Source organism: Aethalodelphis obliquidens, unplaced genomic scaffold, assembly GCF_003676395.1.
Source record: "Aethalodelphis obliquidens isolate GAN/ISIS:26980383/991018 unplaced genomic scaffold, ASM367639v1 scaffold22, whole genome shotgun sequence".
Taxonomy (NCBI): Eukaryota; Metazoa; Chordata; class Mammalia; order Artiodactyla; family Delphinidae; genus Aethalodelphis; species Aethalodelphis obliquidens.
This window is the reverse complement of record NW_020837966.1, coordinates 16,591,147-16,606,377: the sequence shown is the minus strand read 5'-3', so window position 1 is coordinate 16,606,377 and position 15,231 is coordinate 16,591,147. Positions and strand designations below refer to the sequence as shown.

General features: G+C 41.5%; 1 protein-coding gene across 8 annotated transcripts in view; it reads left to right on the top strand.

Moving 5' to 3' along the window:
* EOGT (EGF domain specific O-linked N-acetylglucosamine transferase) overlaps positions 1-15,231 on the top strand; it is a 37,152-nt gene that overhangs the window by 10,380 nt on the left and 11,541 nt on the right. For 6 of the 8 annotated variants that reach the window (XR_003435879.1, XR_003435880.1, XM_027121356.1 and 3 more), the window contains 6 exons: positions 3,903-4,009; positions 6,876-6,979; positions 12,436-12,528; positions 12,877-12,948; positions 13,091-13,177; positions 13,694-13,762. Coding sequence is in view for 6 of the 8 variants with exons in the window: in XM_027121356.1 (XP_026977157.1) it covers positions 3,903-4,009; positions 6,876-6,979; positions 12,436-12,528; positions 12,877-12,948; positions 13,091-13,177; positions 13,694-13,762 (532 nt within the window). In the remaining 2 variants the exon portion in view is untranslated. Of the gene's footprint in view, positions 1-3,902; positions 4,010-6,875; positions 6,980-12,435; positions 12,529-12,876; positions 12,949-13,090; positions 13,178-13,693; positions 13,763-14,262; positions 14,363-15,231 lie in introns of all 8 variants that reach the window. The other 2 variants (XM_027121358.1, XM_027121357.1) reach the window with 2 other exon arrangements.

The following is a 15,231-nucleotide window of genomic DNA, read 5'->3' as shown; positions in this document are numbered from 1 at the left end:
CATGGAAAATGTTACTCTATTTGTAGATAATTTGGCCTGAGCTTCTGGGGAGTGGTGGCTACAGAGTGAATCATCAGTTGTATCCGAATTAAATATATATTTATAAAATATTCGGAAGTATGATATAGTACTTACTATTTGCTAATGAAAGAAAAAAGTTCAAAACTGAATTTTTTTAACTCATAATTTCTGCATGTGTTTTGGGGAACATTTTTAAAAAATATACATTTATTGAAGTACATACCAAGCATATAGAGAAATATACAGTTTGGATTATGAAAAAGTGAACCCACTTGAGTAACTCTTACCTGGGTCAAAAATAGACCATCATCCACCCAGGCTCCCTTCCAGACACAACCTGCATCCTCCTTTCCAAAGGTAAACACTACCCTGACTTTAAGCACCTTTGAGAAGCTTTTTGAACTTTATGTAAAGATTGGAGAACACATTTTGATTTAAAACATTTTGAATACTAAACTAGTTCTGTCAAGAAATTTACCATCTTTAGATATTAAAGAGTTAGGGTACTTTAAAAGCTTTTTATTTTAAGATAACTTGAGATTTGTAGACATTTAAAAATAGTTTAAAGATGGTACAAGAAGTTTAAAAATAGTACAAGGAGTTTCCATTGTATCCTTACCCCAGCTTCCTCTAATGATAACATCTTACATAACCATAGCACAATGATGCAAACCAGGAAATTGACATTGGTACAATATTATTAACTAAACACATTTGGATTTCATCAATGGTTACATGCATTCTTTATTTTTTAGGGGGATGTATAGCTCTATAAAATTTATATCATATGCTTAGGTACATGTAACCACTATTACAATCATGCTACAGAACTGTTCTGTCATCCTAGAAATTGTCATGCTCCCCTTTACAGTCACACAGGACACTCATATAATGTTTATTTTTTCCTTTTTATTGAGGTATTGTTGATATACAATATTATATAAGTTTCAGGTATGTAACATAGGGATTCACAGTTTTTAAAGGTTATACTCCATTCATAGGTACTATAAAATATTGGCTGTATTCCCTCTGTTGTACAATATATCCTTGTAGCTTATTTATTTTATACCTAATTGTTTGAACCTCTTAGGCTGTATTCCCTCTGTTGTACAATATGTCCTTGTAGCTTATTTATTTTATACCTAATTGTTTGAACCTCTTAATCCCCTACCCTTGTCTTGCCCCTCCGCAATTCCCTCTCCCCATTGGTAACTGCTGCACCAGTTTACGTTCCCGGCAACGGTGTATGAGGGTTCCCTTTGCACCACATCCTTGCCAACATTTGTTATTTGTGTTTTTTTGGTGATAGCTATTCTGACAGGTGTGGTTTTGATTTGCATTTCCCTAATGATTAGCGATGTTGAGCATCTTTTCATGTGCCTGTTGGCTCTCTGCATGTCTTCTTTGGAAAAATGTCTACTCAGTTCTTTTGCCCATCTTTTAATGGAGTTGTTTGTTTTTTTGATGTTGAATTGTATGAGCTCTTTACATATTTTGGATATTAACCTCTTATCTGTCATATCATTTGCAAATATAGTCTCCCATTCTGTAGGTTGTCTTTTCATTTCGTCAACTGTTTCCTTTTCTTACAACTACTTTTAAGTTTACTTAGGTCCTGGGACTTCCCTTGTAGTCCAGTAGTTAAGACTCCATGCTTCCACTGCAGGGAACACGGGTTTGATTCCTGGTCAGGGAACTAAGTTCCCACATGCCGCACCACTTGGAGTGGCCAAAAAAAAAAAAAAAGTTTACTTAGGTCCTATTTGTTTATTTTTGCTTTTATTTCCTTTGCTTTAGGAAACAGATCAAAAAAAATATTGCTATGATTTATGTCAAAGAGAGTTCATTTTTGAGGTCAAACATTCATGCTAGGACTTCCCTGGTGGCGCAGTGGTTGGGAGTCTGCCTGCCGATGCAGGGGACACGGGTTCGTGCCCCGGTCCGGGAAGATCCCACATGCCGCGGAGCGGCTGGGCCCGTGAGCCATGGCCGCTGAGCCTGCGCGTCCGGAGCCTGTGCTCCGCAACGGGAGAGGCCACAGCAGTGAGAGGCCTGCGTACTGCAAAAAACAAAACAAAACAAAAACATTCATGCTAAGTAAACCATTCAAGATAACAGTCTATCATTTTACTCTCTGCAAAGCAGGATCTTACTTGACTTAACAGACTTTTGCAGTAGGAGTTCCTGTTTTCTCGTGGGCATTTTGATTCCTAGCACACTTTGATATCTGAGATCCAAAATAAATGTTTGATATTTGCTTCCCGCTACCTTTTGATATCATGATAGTTCCCTAGGGTGTATTTGTATTAGTTATTGCTGTATAATAAATTACTCAGACATTTAGCAGCTTAAAACGATAAACATTTATTATCTCATGAAGTTTCTGATAGCCAGGATTTGGAGGCAGCTTAGCTGGGTGGCTCTAGCCAGGGTCTCCGAGGAGGCTGCAGTCAAGCTGTTGACCAGGGCTGTGGCCCTCTCTAGGCTCAGTTGGGCCTGCAGAATCTGCTTCCTAAGCTCGCATGTCATCTGTGGGTTTTCTTGTCTGGCTGTTGGCCAGAGGTGTCATTTCTTTACCATATGCGCCTCTCCGTAGGGCTACTGACAGCATGGCAGCCAGCTTCCCCAAGAGCATGTTGTCTGAGAAAGAGAGAGAGCGAGAGGGAAAAAGAGAGAGAGAGAGAGAGCACAAGCATGTCCCAAGATGGAGGCCTCGATCTTTGTATATCCTAATCTAGGAAGTGACCACCATCACTTCTGCCATATTCTGCTCATTAGAAGTGAATCACTAGGGCTGCCCTGGTGGCACAGTGGTTAAGAATCCGCCTGCCAATACAGGGGACATGGGTTCAAGCCCTGGTCTGGGAAGATGCCACATGCCGCGGAGCAACTAAGCCCGTGCGCCGCAACTACTGAGCCTGCACTCTAGAGTTCGCGAGCCACAACTACTGAGCCCACGAGCCACGACTACTGAAGCCTGCGTGCCTAGAGCCTGTGCTCTGCAACAAGAGAAGCCACCACAATGAGAAGCCTGTGCACCGCAACAGAGAGTAGCCCCCACTCGCCACAACTAGAGAAAGCCCGTGAGCAGCAGCAACAAAGACCCAGTGCAGCCAAAAATAAATAAATTAAAAAAAAAAAAAAAGAAGTGAATCACTAAGTCCAACTCACCCTCCAGGGGAGGATATTCATCTCTACCTCCTGAAGGAAGAAGTATCACAGAATTTGTGGACCTGATTTTGAAGCCACTACAATAAATATTTCAGCATTATGTGTGTTTTAAAAGGCTCTATTTGATATTTATCTTACCTCAGACATGGTCTCAAAGATGAAGAGTTACAGCAATCTTTAGGTTAACTTGTGATTGTCTTCTTTTGTATGAAAGAAAATTGTACCAAGTGGCTTCCAAAGTTGTTTTCCGAGAAACAGACTTTCCTTTCCTCTGGGAAGCATAGCTGTCTGCTGGTTTTTTCTAGGCACTTGGTAATTCTAGGAATGCCATGTTTCTCAGAATCCAAGCAAGTTCTCTGGGTCAGTGTTACTTCTGAGCCTCGTCAGACTGCAAGAAACCTTTTTAAATCTTCCCACTTTACTGGTAGATTTTTTGGTCAACTCTATGTGTAAATTTTTTCTTTGTCAGCAAAGTTCCCAGTTGGTCTTGCACATTAGGCTGAAATTTAAAATCATTTTTGCTTTTAGTCTCAACATTAAGATTGATATCAAGTTGCGTAAATGTTAGTAAGTTTGAGAAGTTCCACATGTCTTTATAAGAGTGTTTTCTAGAAATAAAATCTGCTTAATGAAAAGATCCTAAGTTACAAGGTTTCAGTAGGACGTCCAGGAGGATCCCTTTGAAAGTATCTCTTGATTCTTAATTCCAGGTTTGCTGAGCTACAAAGCTATACTCAGCTCAACTTCAGACCAGTAGAAGATGCTAAGTGTGACATTGTTATTGAGAAACCAACCTACTTCATGAAATTAGATGCAGGTGAGAAGTTAATTTGTCTGTTATTTATTTATTGGTTAATGTGGTTTTGTTCCTTTTTTTGATATATATATATTCCTATAATTTGGGGGCAAGCAATGTGACATTAAACAATAGATTAGCTTTTTGCTTTCTTGTGAAGAAGTGAACTAATTTGAACTTCCCACTGTTTTATATTTTTGGCACGCTAGAAGAAACTTTCACATTGATATCAAATGACTCAATCAAAATCAAAAGATGAGAGGAGAAAGACTGGGTACCCCTTTTGTAACTACATTTACCTCATGTGGTTTCTTTAATCGCTTGACTTAGCTGGTGCTTCGGTAGAACTCTTTAAATTTAAAAGCCATGTATATAGTGCAGGTGGGAAAGGAAGGCCCATGACATCTTCTGGCAAACTTTTTGGTATCATCTCCATGACTAAAGTTAACTTAAAATTCTTTTGGAAGTTAGCTCTGCCATATATTCTTTTTTTTTTTTTTTTTGTGGTACGCAGGCCTCTCACTGTTGTGGCCTCTCCCGTTGCTGAGCACGGGCTCCAGACGCGCAGGCTCAGCGGCCATGGCTCACGGGCCCAGCCGCTCTGCGGCATGTGGGATCCTCCCGGACCGGGGCATGAACCCGTGTCCCCTGCATTGGCAGGCGGGCTCTTAACCACTGTGCCACCAGGGAAGCCCTGCCATATATTCTTGAACAAAAAGTTAAAATTATTTTCCTATTTAAGGTTATAGCTTCTAATTCTCCACATGCAAGCACAGCTTATGCTTTGTGAACTCATTGCCCTCGAGGGGAGCAACACAAATCGTACTCCTTTATCTCTCTCATTACAAGAGATGGAGGTTTCTATGCCACAGCACATTCAAATTCATGAGAGGCTGGGCTCAAGGTGAAATATAGAGAGCCGCCTGTCACAAATATTTCAGAATTCCTCTAATTTATTGATCATATTTTGAATGTGCTCTGCCTTCTGAAGTCCTAAGTGATATATTACAAGCTATGAGGTTCAGAAATCAGACAAGTTTAGGTTTCGGAAATGAGAGCAGGTAAAACTGCTGTGTTCAAGGTCCTGACTCATGTTTAAAATATGCAGATTCAAATGGGGCAAAGAAAACACTGATCTGCCTGAAAACGGGTTGGACACGTGCGAACAGTTAAATTTATGTAGCTACTTATGCAATAAAGGATGTAAAGTAGGAACAATAGGCCAGGGTAGACATGTGTCATTTCTTTCCTATATTCATAACTCTGCCTTTTTCTTCTACCTTACGCTGTCATGCAGCGTTCCTTTTCATGTTAACTCTTACCTTGAGAGAATGAGTATTCCGCAGAACAAGACTCATTTGGGGCCCATTTCTTGAGGACAGAGCCTGTGTTTTCTCCCTCTTTTATAAATCCTCCTGGTACCAAGTGCCATCTTGTGCATTCAGCATCCCTCAATAAATGTTATAAACTTGCTGAACGATTCATGAGACAGCTAACGTGTACTGTGTGCTAACCTGGGAAAAGGGGATGGGTTGCCGTAGAACTTTCTTTTTCTTATTTATTTGAAAATACGCTCTTTGGCAAGATTTTTCTGGGTGAAAGAGAAAAGTTCCTCTAAACATTCATCTAAGATACCAGTCTACAAAGAATGGAGTATTATTTTCCTTTTTCTTGTCTTTGTTGAGATATAATTGATGTCCAGCACTTTATACGTTAAAGGTGTGTAGCATAATGGCCTGACTTTCATAAATGGAGTCCTTTTTACTCTTATTTTCTGGCACACGACGTTATTATTCGCTCTAGGAATGAAGTCAGAATATTTTATGATTTTTGCTTTTGAGAGTCACTGTTTTTCTTTTAATCAACATTTTCCCTTCCTTAAAGTGCATATTTTAAATGTTAGTTCTTGGAATTTTATCCCATTTAGATTTGTACATTTCCAGGTTGAATACTGGGTCCTCCATACCTAAGTGGAGAGAGAAAGAGAAAGGGGAGAGAGAGAGGGCAGAAGACAGAGAGAGAGAGAGAGAGACTGAGAAAGAGAAAGAGAGAGAGAGAGAGATTGAGAAAATGTTCAGTTTCTTATGAATGCTGGACTTAGGAACTTAAAAATAGCATCACTGCCCTCCCCTTTCCTCTGACCCAGCAGGATCCAGCTGGTGTTCACTAAGTTTTCACTTTGTGCCAGGCGCTGGGCTGGGTACTTTAGGTACATTACCTAAAAGCTGGCACCTAAGTATATTGATTTCCTATTTCTGGTGGGAAAGCTCAAGCTTTGGAATTTACAAACTTGCCTGAGTACTTGCTCATAATTCGACTCAGTTCTTCTGACTCCAGAGTTTATGCTCTTTTAATTAGGACATGAGACATTCAGCTCTTTTCAATGATAGTTGGTTAATGTTTTCCCAAGAAGCAATATAAGTAGTGATTAAATAGGAGAAAAAGAGACAGGAATGAAAAATACCAAAATGCTAATAGTGCCATCATTGTCAATACTTCCATGATGACCAGGTGTCAATTGATTTAAAAACAATAAATGATCATAAACATAGTGATTAGTCTTCACGGTTCTGTAGTTCTACCCATATTGAGTTAAATAGGCGTCTGTTATTTTTTCTGGGAACGTAATGATCATTTGTTTCTTAGTGTATATGGGAAACTTTATTCCTAATTTCCAATTTGAAAGTGAATTTTTGAACACAGTGAATCTTTCAACTGAGAACTACCTGTGTACTGATCATTTGAGGTTTGGAAAAAGTCTTAATTTTCCCCCCACCGGTTTCAGCTACAAGTCTATCATGCTATAAGTAGATGGGGTAGAATAAAAATTGTGTAATCGTTTGTTCTTTGGGGTTAATTAACATGGATTTCTTTTTTCCAATCCCAGGTGTTAACATGTATCACCACTTCTGTGATTTCATCAATCTTTATATTACTCAGCACATTAATAATTCCTTCAGCACAGATGTGCACGTTGTGATGTGGGACACGGTAAGTAAAAACAGGCTCCCTGCTTCAGCGCTGTCTTTGCCTTGCTTAATACCTGCGTGACTCTGATCCTGTGTAGTGGAATTTTCTAAGACACACACATTTACATATACTCATGTACAGACATCCATCCATGCGTGTGCAGTTGTGTGTGAACGCCTCTGTGTGGCTGAATTTACATGTAAGTATAATATATGGGCAGATTCAGGTGTATGCATATACCTTTATTCCTGGAATTTTAGAATGTTGTAGAAGATTTCTTTCCCCCTTTGGGCAGGTGGAGCTCAAGTTTCCTCTGAGATGGGCATAAAAGACTGTCATTCACTTAACCTCCGTGACTCCCCACATGACCCGTGAGAGGAGAGCTTGCCTCTGTTTACAGTTTGGCCTCTTGTAATTACCATCCGTTTTGCTTCATTGCAGCTTCCTTGTTAGTTCCTGCTTTATGCCAGGTTGTGCCATGTGTATCTGCACATAAATACACATGTTGAATCCCACCTGCTGTGGGCTTATTTGTTTTTAGTCTTTATGGCAGTCTTTTCTTCCTTCCTCTCTTTCTTTGCCTGCCTTTCCCCTGCTTTTCCCCATAGCTGGCCCCTCCACCGTCCCAGGTAACCTCGGGGAGTTGCCCCAGTGCTCTCACCTGTGAAATGGGATTATTACAGTGTCATTTTGAGGATGAAGCATACCGTGTGCGAACAGTCACAATGCCTGGTCCACAGCACATGGGCTCTGAATGTGAACCATGACAGCGACAGTGGGCAGGAGAACACGTGGTGTATAGTGTACACGAAAAAGGCTGCCTAACCTGGGCAGTGAGAACACCCACGGAGAACTCATCTCAGGGTTAGCCAGACATTCCAACACCCAGGGCGCTTATAGGCCCCCTTCTTGTCCTGAGTCTGTTTGGAAGGCTAGTGCATGGGAACCATGGCTTGCTGGCAGGGCAGCATCAGGCATTGCTTCCGGGGAGTCCTAGCAGCCCACATAGCACAGTTCAGATGCAAGGAGACGGGATCCACCTGGGGCAGGTATAGATCCCATGGGGGCCAATATCTTCTGGAACAACTGCGTTGGCCAAGCCCCCAGGATCCTGAGAGACACAACCAGTTACAGGAGTCCTTGTACTCTTTCCCAGTCCACATGCAATGGAACCATCGGGTGTCTTTTAGAATTATAAACAGTGCTACTTAGAGCATAGGGGAGACGTACTGTCTTGTTTCCAGAGAGCAGAGCTAGAGCATTAACTGAACGTCAGGTTCTTGTGCAGAAGGGCAACTGATTTTGCTAATGCTTGTTCTGCTGATAGGAGGATGGTAGCGGAGCTGTGTGGAGAGGTTTTCATGACCATGGCTCCCTAGGCGGGTAGTAGTTTGACTTCATGTCTGATTGATGGGAACGGGTTCTGATATTCCTGGCATGCTAACGCTCCCTTGTAGTCTCCTTCTTTGTACGGATTTGCGTTTCCCTCTTGTGTTCCAGTTTTGCTGCCACCTCAGTTCCATTTCTTGGCAATGTTTCAGGGAGCAAAGGGATCAGGAGTTCCTTTCCTTTCCTCTTTTTGCGTAAGATTGTGGCTTCCAGGCCACGTTACCAGCTATGGGCAGCTCTCATTTAGTGCGCACAACCCTCCGTGGACTAGGGTTTTTGTTCCTTTATTTTACAGATGAGGAAGCTGAGGCGCTGAGTGGCAGGCCGTGTCTCTAGGATGACACAGTCAGCCAGGGGTTGAGACAAGGGTGCCCGTCCAGGCAGTCTGCCCCCAGACCTGTGCCCTGCAACCACAGTGCTTTATCGCCTCCCTGTCCTTCCCTGCAGAACTTGTTAAGTTGATGGAAAGTTTTCCAGAAGCTTCCTTGTATCTTGTTGCATGCTTTTCCGTGGCTTCCTCTAGTGGATTGAGTTAAACCGAGCCAGCTTCTACAGACTCCCCCTTCTTGGTGCCTGCTGGGGTGGAGGGAAGAGACCGCATGGCCACCACGGGGCTCCCTGGTTGCTCAGTTTACTGAGTGTGTGATGTTAGTGCAGCCTGACCTCGACTGCCCTGGACATGCAGGATGCTTTTAGCCGAGCAGGTTGGCCTGCCTGGTGTGACCTCCCTCCTCTGCCCCTCTCTGTGCGTCCATTTTAAACCTGTTTTCTTGGTCAGAGAGGCCTTTGCTAGTTGCTCAGTCATAGTCTCAGGACAGGCGAGGGCCAGTTTGTTCCAGAGCTGAGGCCCACAGAATCCTGTAGGTTGGATGGGGATGGTGGTGAGGTGTTGTGTCGCCGCCAACCGGTTCTCTTTGGCTGGTGAGGCACTGAAGGAAGCAACCCTGCCTCCCCGAGGCTGACGGAGCTTCAAACCTCCCACGGTGGACGGTGTTGCCATAGAGCCAGTCCTGAAGGCCTCGGACGAGCTGTGCGCCCAGGGGAAGAACAGGGAGGTGGCAGTGGCCGCAGGTCAGACCCTAGTGACATTTTACGAACTGTCCCACAAGGAAGCCTCTGAGGCCTCCTCCTCTCGTCCACAGGAAGCTCAGCAGTCTGGCTGCCCTTCAGGCACGTGGCTTCCTCGGCAGGATTGGGCAGGGCCTCCACCCTCGAGCCATATGCAATGAGGGACACTCCTGCAGACGCATTTCTGGGCACAGCAGGGTTGCACACAAGAAACAGTAGTATAGCTTTATTATTGCCATTTTTAAATTATGCAAGTAAGACCAGGTTATAATGAGTTCAAACAACACAGAAGTATGTTAAGTTAAAAATAAATTCTCCGTTGTCTTCTCCAATTCCATTTCCCTTGAAGGTAACTGCGGTTAACGTGTGTGAGAGTCCCTTGGGAGACTTTATTTTAATAAGTGTAAATATATCCTTTTACAACATTTAGGTAAGGATTTATATAAGGATATATATATTATGTAAAATTTGTATAAGGGTATGTTTATATCCTTATAGAAAATAAAGTGTGTTCTCTTATGTTGCTAACTTAATATTATACGGCGGGCATCTTTCCAAGTCAGCACATGCAGGATTATCATTTCTTTAGTGGTTGCATGCTATTCCACTTGCTGGATGTCATGGATGTCTGGTGGAAGCCTTAATGTGTGTATTTACCTCTGTCCCCACCCTGATCACATTTAATTTGTTTCCAGTTCTTTGCTCTTTACGGAAATGCTGTCCTGAACATCCTTTTCATATACATATGTTCTTTACATAGTCATCCTAGCATTTCTGCAGGGCAGATTCCTATAACTGGAATTTCTAAGTCATAGGTTGTTCAAGTTTGAGATATACACAACAGGAAATGTTATGTCATCTTTAAGAATATCCAGATATTCTTCATCATAAGACTGGAAAACCCCTCCTTCGCCTGTGGCAGATAATTTGAATTTCAGGGACTTCTAGAGAAGAAGCTTCTAGAGGTGGTTATTACTGAATACTACATGATTTCTCTGAAAAGGGACCAGTCAGGATTACTTTATTTTATTATTAAATTTTCCTTTCAAAGGTATCTTATTTTATCCCAAGTATTTTTTTCTCAGGAAACTGTCTAGAATCACTTCTTTTAATTGTCCTTTATTTATTATTGAACCAAAACTGGGACATTCAATTTTTGATGGTGTTGAGAAGGGCCTTTATCAGAACAGCACTGGAGAAACATCGAAGGAAAGAATTTTTATTTTTTATCACCACATCTAACAGTTCTCAGTAACTTTGAAATAACTCTAATATGTGCAACATAAAATTTTCAAAATCTGAAAAAAAAGAATGCTGTAAAGATAAAAAGACATGGACATAATGAACGCCATGTATAACCAACTGTAGACCTTGAATGTAACCCTACAATACGTATTTCTTTCTTCTTTCGGCGGAATTTTTCCATCTAAGTTCTACCATTTCGAAATAAATGGACCTCCTTCCTTCAGCTGATGGAGCACGTAATTAATTTCTACTTTTCAAAAATGAAATGCATTTGGTAAATGTGCCAGAAAAACTGGTTCTCATCGAAAGGCAATTGCCATATAGGGGTTACAAGAATGGAGTCTGGAACCAAAGAGACTGGATTTAATCCCAGCCCTGTAAACGCAGCAGTTCTACAGTTGAGGCAAATTACTTAAACTTTGTCTCAGTTTCCTCATCTGTGAAATGTGGACAATGGTATTCCCTCGCTCATTAAGTTAGTGGGGTGGTTTAATGTGTTAATAATGTCAAGTTCTTAGAATAGTGCCTGAGATGTAGGAAGTATGCAGGATACTATTAATGTTATTATTATTGGGACTTCCCTGGTGGCACAGTGGTTAAGAATCCGCCTGCCAATTCAGGGGACATGGGTTCGAGCCCTGGTCTGGGAAGATCCCACATGCCATGGAACTACAAAGCCCGTGAGCCACAACTACTGAGCCCATGTGCCACAACTACTGAAGCCCGTGTGCCTAGAGCCCGTGATCGGCAACAAGAGAAGCCACCGCAATGAGAAGCCCGTGCACCACAACGAAGAGTAGCCCCTGCTCGCCGCAACTAGAGAAAGCCCATGTGCAGCAACGAAAACCCAACGCAGCCAATAAATAAATAAATTTTAGAAGTATATTATTATTATTACTACTCATTAATGTCAATGGGGAATTATGTTATTCATTAATCAATAGGGACATCATTTCCTAGAGTTACATTCATTATGTTTCTTTTTTAATAAACTTACAAAGGGTCTAATCAGTTTTTTTTTGTTTTTTTTCTATTAATTAATTCATTTATTTATTTCTGCCTGTGTTGGGTCTTCGTTTCTGTGCGAGGGCTTTCTCTAGTTGCGGCAAGCGGGGGCCACTCTTCATCACGGTGCGCGCGCCTCTCAGTATCGTGGCCTCTCTTGTTGCGGAGCACAGGCTCCGGACGCGCAGGCTCAGTAGTTGTGGCTCACGGGCCTAGTTGCTCCGCAGCATGTGGGATCTTCCCAGACCAGGGCTCGAACCCGTGTCCCCTGCATTGGCAGGCAGATTCTCAACCTGCGCCACCAGGGAAGCCCCCATTATGTTTTTAATGTTAAAACTTTCAAGGCATTTTCTTGCTCTCAGATTTCTTTCCAAAAGTGCATTCTGTCTGCTCTGATGGGTTTTGCTCCCTGAGCATATCACAGTGTGTACAAAAGGTGGTGTACATATGTGTTGTGTGTGTCTGTGATTTGGATAGAAAATTCACGGGGGAAAACCCCCCACAATGACTGCAATTTTAAGGACATGAGAATAAAAAGGGCTAGGATGGAAAGCTAAGATTATAATTGTGGTGATTATTTCTGATGATATTACATCAGATTAGGGACTTGCTCAGGCCCAAGATGAAAATCCATTTTTTTTCTATGGGTTTTATGAGCTTATTTCGGATTGCTGGTTCTTAATACTAAGAAGCTAATTCAGCTATTTTCTCACATTTTTGAAAAGCCAAGTTTAGCCAAATTCCCTAACTTATTTTGTTTCCATTTTCAGAGCTCCTACGGATATGGTGACCTGTTCTCCGATACATGGAAAGCATTTACTGATTATGATGTTATACATTTGAAAACTTATGATTCCAAAAGGGTACTGGAAACTTTACTGAAATGTCTGTAAATAACTGTCATTACAGATGACCCACTCATCAAATAAATATTTAATCTGAGTTTGTATGAGCTATTACCATTGATTTCTAACTCAGTTTCTTTTGTAATAACTAGAATCATCATGGTTATTAACCATGTAGCTTTTAAAACCTTTTGTTCATAGCTTTTTCAGGAATATGAATTTCACTTGAGTGAAACAATTGGCTATGCAAAATATTTTGATGCAAAACAGAGATTAATTAAATTATTTTCTGTAATTATTTGTGCTGTTTTGGTGTGAAGGGTGCAAACTGTGTTCTCTTACCTTTTAAAATATCTTCATTCTTAGGTATGTTTTAAAGAAGCTGTTTTTTCCTTACTCCCCCGGATGAGGTACGGGCTGTTCTATAATACCCCTCTGGTAAGCATGTCATCTGTGGTTAACATTCCTGTTCAGAGAATTTATTCTTGATGGATTTTAAAATAACACATATAACTTGAGAACATCTTAAATAGTAATGCAGATATTATTCATTGTAATAGGAAATATTTTTTTATTTTAGATCTCTGGCTGTCAAAATACCGGATTATTCCGGGCATTTTCTCAGCATGTACTACACAGACTGAACATCCCACAAGAGGGTCCCAAGGTAATGACTACATTATGGGTTCTGAGGTGGTCTTGACTTTTCACCCCGAATAAAAATCAATACCAGCTTTGCAGAAAAAGGAGATCATCAGCAGACAGTGTTTTCTGGGTTGTTTTCTGACCTGGAGTGATTTGAAATCAGATGTCAACAACCGAGAAAATTTCCATAAACTAAAGATAGTGGAAGAATGTGTTTTTTTCTCTTTTTCTTTTCCTTTTCTTTTCCCTGTATCTCTCCATCCTTCCTCAAACCCCTACCCAGCCCACATAAACTCTGCCCCCAAATCCACCCACCCAACCAAAAAGAAGTAGTATGATGGACGGGTTTCGCCTTCTGTGGCTAAAGTGGAGGCATTTTTATCCCCTGAGAGAACTGTGAAGAAATCAGGCTAAAAAAAAAAAAAGTTTCATAAAGGTGTCCTTATGGAGTTTCATCTCTCGGTGAAAATCACATTTTAAGTTCATTTGTTCATTTATTTGTCCAGGCATACACAGCATTATTTTGCCTTTTCCACAGGATGGAAAAATTCGAGTCACCATTCTCGCACGGAGCACAGAATACCGGAAAATACTCAACCAAAATGAGGTTAGTTTTTGGGATGCATTTTTAATAGCGTCATATTGAATTTCACTTCCTATGACTGATGTGCTTTATTTTTTTCACATCATACTAAATGCTTTGATTTGAAATTATTAGCTTTTAGAAAAGTCTGATGGCTGTGCCCAGTTTATTTATTGGATTTCTACTGCAAGTCATCAAACCATCCACTGCTGAATGAGCTTTGCCTTACTGTAGACATTCATCACACCACCTCAGTGTGGAAACAGAGACAAAACTGCCTGAGTCCTGCCTTTGCGGCCATGGATTGCCAAATTTTTGGTCTCTGGGCAAACTAGCAGCAAAACAATGGGAGAGTATCTTTGGGGAGATGGCTGATGGACTGTGTGGCAGGACTGTGGCATCCAGCAGCAGATTAAGTTGGAAAAGTCTCCATCCTTTTCATGGGTGTCTTAGAAATTGTTCACCTCTTAGCCTCCCTGACTCATTTCAACAACATCAATTCATAAATTATACTTAATCTTAAGGAGATCACCATGGAAGCCTCCCTGCAACAGCATGACTGGACGATGTCCTTGCAATAGTAAGGTTTGCTCGAATGTGGATGGCCTCTAGAAGCTGGAAAAGGCAAGGATTCTCCCCTAGAGACTCCAGAAGGGGTGCAGCTCTGCCTACACCTTGATTTCATCCCAGTGAGGTTTCTATCTCGTTGTGTAGGACTTCTATCCTACAGAACCATAAGAGGATAAATTGTGTTGTTTTAAGATGATAAGTTTGTAGTAATTTGTCACAGCAGCAAATAGAAAATGAAGACACAGAGAGAGAGAGATGAAACTGACTTACTTATCTGTAAATGACTCTGGCTGCAAGAGTAGGAGTGGGGAGATTGATTAAGAGCCGTTGCCCCGATAAGAGTTTAGATGAAGCGGGTGACAGTAGGGATGACAAAGTAAGTGGTTTCAGGATGTATCTTGGAGATAAAGCCTGTGATACTTGTTGTGGGAATGTCCAGTTATAGCCACAGGTACGGCCAGGAGAGGTAGTGAGAATCAAGTGTGAACTCCTGGGCTTTTGGCTTAAGCAGTTCAGTGGACTTGAGATGGGAGGGAAATTGGGGGCAGGTTTTGATGGGGAAACGTGTCACACAGATTAATTTGGGTGCCTCATCCAAATCATGTAGTTAGCGTCTCTTCTTGAGATGCACATGGACTATGGAGGACATGAACATACGGTGTAACGAGGCATTGATTGTGAGCTGTGTGCATGGAAGAAATGAACAGTGTACGTATGTGTGTTTTAAACACCTGGAAATAAAAGTGTCACGTAATGCAGTGTTGGGGTAGACAGGTGAGAAGCCTCATTAGCAGGCAGATCAATAGTATGTATTGATAGAGGTAACGGGTATGGGCTGCAATTATGTACCAAGTATATTGCTATGTGCTCCCCATACCTGTACGGTAACTTTCCCAGCAAACCGAAAATATAGGTATTTTATT